Here is a 3,250-nt window from a genome sequence, read left to right as displayed (position 1 = left end):
AAATACTTGAGTGCATTCCTCGCTGTAACCGGGCACCTGTGCCAACCTAATTGATAATTTTGATCGTTAATATAACTATATTATTTTGTATCTTTTGCAACCATCTTCCTCGTTAATTATCCTACTTGATCCCCCTCTACCGCCAGTGCTCGCACCCTATTATTTTGCATCAACCTACCGTCGTTTTGAAATTGTACAAATCGTTATTATAGCCTCTCGAAAATATCCGTCGTGCCTTCGAACAGAAATTCGAGCCGAGCCGACTCGTCATCATAACAAGGAGATAGTTGTTTCGTTTTGCTTCCGGCGTTGTTGATATTCTCACATCGAAGTGAGCTGCTATCGTCACCTTGGTTGACCTAGTGATTGTATTCCGGGCATCATGAGTCGAGGGAATGTAACCAAACGCGAGTTATGCGTGAAACGTATGCGGGAGATTCATGAGCTGTCGATGCTCGCCGCGGACAATGTAAATCAGAGATCGAACTTTCGCGTGCGATATCCCATCGTGACCAAATTGGTCGAGGACTTTGAGGCAGCCCACCTCAAGATAATACAAGACGCCTCAGATGAAGAGTTCGAAACGGAGGATTCGATTCGCCGGGACTTTGACGAGATGCGCTTCGCGGTAATCGGGCGTTACGAGAGATTTGTGGGCGCCGACCGAGCAGCCGCTCCGGCCCCGCAGGCCCCGGCCCAGACGTCATCGGTCAAATTGCCCAAGATCTCCCTTCCGCAATTTTCGGGAGATCTCACGCTTTGGCCCTCGTTCATCGCGTTATACAACATCTCTATTCACGAGAACCGGAACGTCCCTACCATAGAGAAGTATCAATATCTGATATCCTGCTTGAAAGGAGAAGCGCTGAACGTCGTCAAGAACATCCCTCTCTCCACCGATAACTACGCGATAGCTTATGACGCCTTGATTTCGCGATATCAAAACAAACGAGACTTGGCGGATTATCACGTGGACTTGATGCTGAAAGCTCAGCCGTTGAAGTCGGAGTCGGCCGTCCCCCTGCGCACGCTGTTGAGCACCTTCACCGAAAACACGCGAGCATTGAATCTATTAGGATTTCCTACAGACGCTTGGGATTATCTCCTTCTTAAATTCTTGCTGGAGAAGCTCCCTCGCTCGCTCCGCGAGAAGTTCGAATCTGCACCCCGGTCGGAGGAAATACCGAAATTCACGCAGCTCACAAAGTTCCTCTCTGATCACTGCCGGGTTCTCGCGTCGGTATCGGGCTCACAAAATACGTCGCAAAAGTCTCAGTCGACTTCGTCAAAGAATTCCGCGTCGGCTTCGTCGCTCGCAACTCGAACCGCCGAGTGTCCGGTATGTAAAGAACAACACCCTGTTGCAAAATGTTCTCGGTTCTTAAAGTTAGCACCCCGAGAGAGGCATTCGACGGCTAAAGCTTCGAACTTGTGCTATAACTGCCTCCGCGCGGGCCACGGCGTTAATGACTGTCCATCGTCGTGGACGTGTCGGTCGTGTAAGGCCAAACATCACACGCTCCTGCATTTTGAGCAGAACTCGGGCTCGGCGAATGCACCCACAGACGCCGAACCACCCTCCGAATCGGGGACAACGTCATCGCAGGGAAGCGAACCCCTCGTTAGCATGGCTAGTGTCGCGCGGTCGAACCCGATCGTATTGTTGTCGACGGTACAAGCCGAAGCGCTCGACGCACACGGAAATCCCTTCCCCGTTCGTATTCTGTTGGATAGCGCGAGCCAGCTAAACTTTATCTCCGAAAGTTGCATGCAGAGGGGTGGTTTCGGACGAACCAAGTGCCATACGGTAGTTCTCGCGGTAAATGATACAAGGGCGGCTGCAACTCGAGGCCGCACCTCACTCGTAATACAAGCACAGGGCAGGGAAAGCACGCGCACCCCGGTAGAGGCTACGATTCTTCCGCGCATCTCCGCCCCGTTACCTAGCAGTCAGGTCGAGCGAAGAGCGTGGAAACATTTGAACGGATTGCGGCTAGCTGATCCGCGGTATCACCGACCCGGTCCCATCGACATCCTGATCGGCGCAGAAATCTTCGCGTCGCTACTTCGGGATGGCCGTCGCGTGGGAAAGAAGGGCGAACCAGACGCCTTCAATTCCGTCTTCGGCTGGGTTCTCGTCGGTTCGGTATCGACGCAGGCGCCGGGATCCACACATTCGTTTATGACTCTCGATTCGTTGGACGCATCTCTTAGTCGATTTTGGCAACTAGACGAGATTCCATCGGTCCCACCGTATTCGCAGGAGGATAAACGTTGCGAGGAATTATTCGCTCAGACCACGCGTCGGGACGCGTCCGGTCGTTTTGTCGTATCGTATCCCTTCAAAAGGGATAAACCTTGTTTTGTCGGCACGCGTCAAATAGCCCTAAATAGATTTCGCGCACTTGAGCGTCGCTTTAAATTAGATGCAGAGTTTAAATTGAACTATAACAAATTCATGCAGGATTATTTGAATAACGGTTATATGAAACTGATTGAACGGCCGTTCCCGGTGGACGGACCTGTATTCTATTTGCCCCATCATGGGGTAGTCAAATCGGATAGCACTACCACAAAATTGCGGGTCGTATTTGACGCCTCGGCGAAGGATTTGAACGGCGTTTCGTTGAACGACGTATTGCGATCCGGGCCTAAGTTACAGACGGATATAGTCGTGATATTGTTGAGGTTCCGGGTAGGCCGCGTGGCGCTCACTGCGGACGTCAGACAAATGTTCCTTCGGATCTTGGTCGAGCGCGGTCAATGTGACTACCAGAGAATAGTCTGGCGTTTCTCGGAGAATGATCCGATATTAGACTACTTGATGTTGACCGTCACTTTTGGATTGACGTGTTCTCCGTTCCTGGCAATCGTCTGCTTGTTGAAATTGGCAACGGAAGGCAAAGTGAGCTACCCTCTGGCCGCGGCGGTCTTGGAGGAGAGCGTCTATGTCGACGACGTGGTGGCGAGCGTCGAATCTGAGGGGGAAACCCGTGAGCTTCAGCGGCAGCTACAAGCTTTGCTTGAAGCCGCGAGTTTCGGGCTCAGGAAATGGGCCAGCAGCCATCCGTCAGTCTTAGCAGGTCTCGATCCGGAGCTTTGCAGTCAATCATTGCTATCGTTTGAATCCTCGGAAGATCAGTTTCTCAAAGTTCTCGGACTTCGTTGGTATCCTCAAACGGACGACTTCGGCTTTCAGGTCTACCCGTTGGACAGAGATTGTACCAAACGCACCATTCTCTCGGAACTG

General features: G+C 51.8%; 1 protein-coding gene across 1 annotated transcript in view; it reads left to right on the top strand.

The window, feature by feature from the left end:
• The first annotated feature begins 382 nt into the window (after positions 1-382).
• LOC112459314 overlaps positions 383-3,250 on the top strand; it is a 13,431-nt gene continuing 10,563 nt past the window's right edge. The window contains exon 1 of the mRNA XM_025023350.1: positions 383-3,221. Coding sequence (XP_024879118.1) covers positions 383-3,221 — 2,839 coding nt within the window. The remainder of the gene's footprint in view (positions 3,222-3,250) is intronic.

The sequence above is a fragment of the Temnothorax curvispinosus genome, unplaced genomic scaffold (assembly GCF_003070985.1).
Source record: "Temnothorax curvispinosus isolate PA1 unplaced genomic scaffold, ASM307098v1 QBEX01009716.1, whole genome shotgun sequence".
Taxonomy (NCBI): Eukaryota; Metazoa; Arthropoda; class Insecta; order Hymenoptera; family Formicidae; genus Temnothorax; species Temnothorax curvispinosus.
Note: the sequence above shows the minus strand (reverse complement) of the source record. Positions and strands in the feature narration are given on the sequence as shown.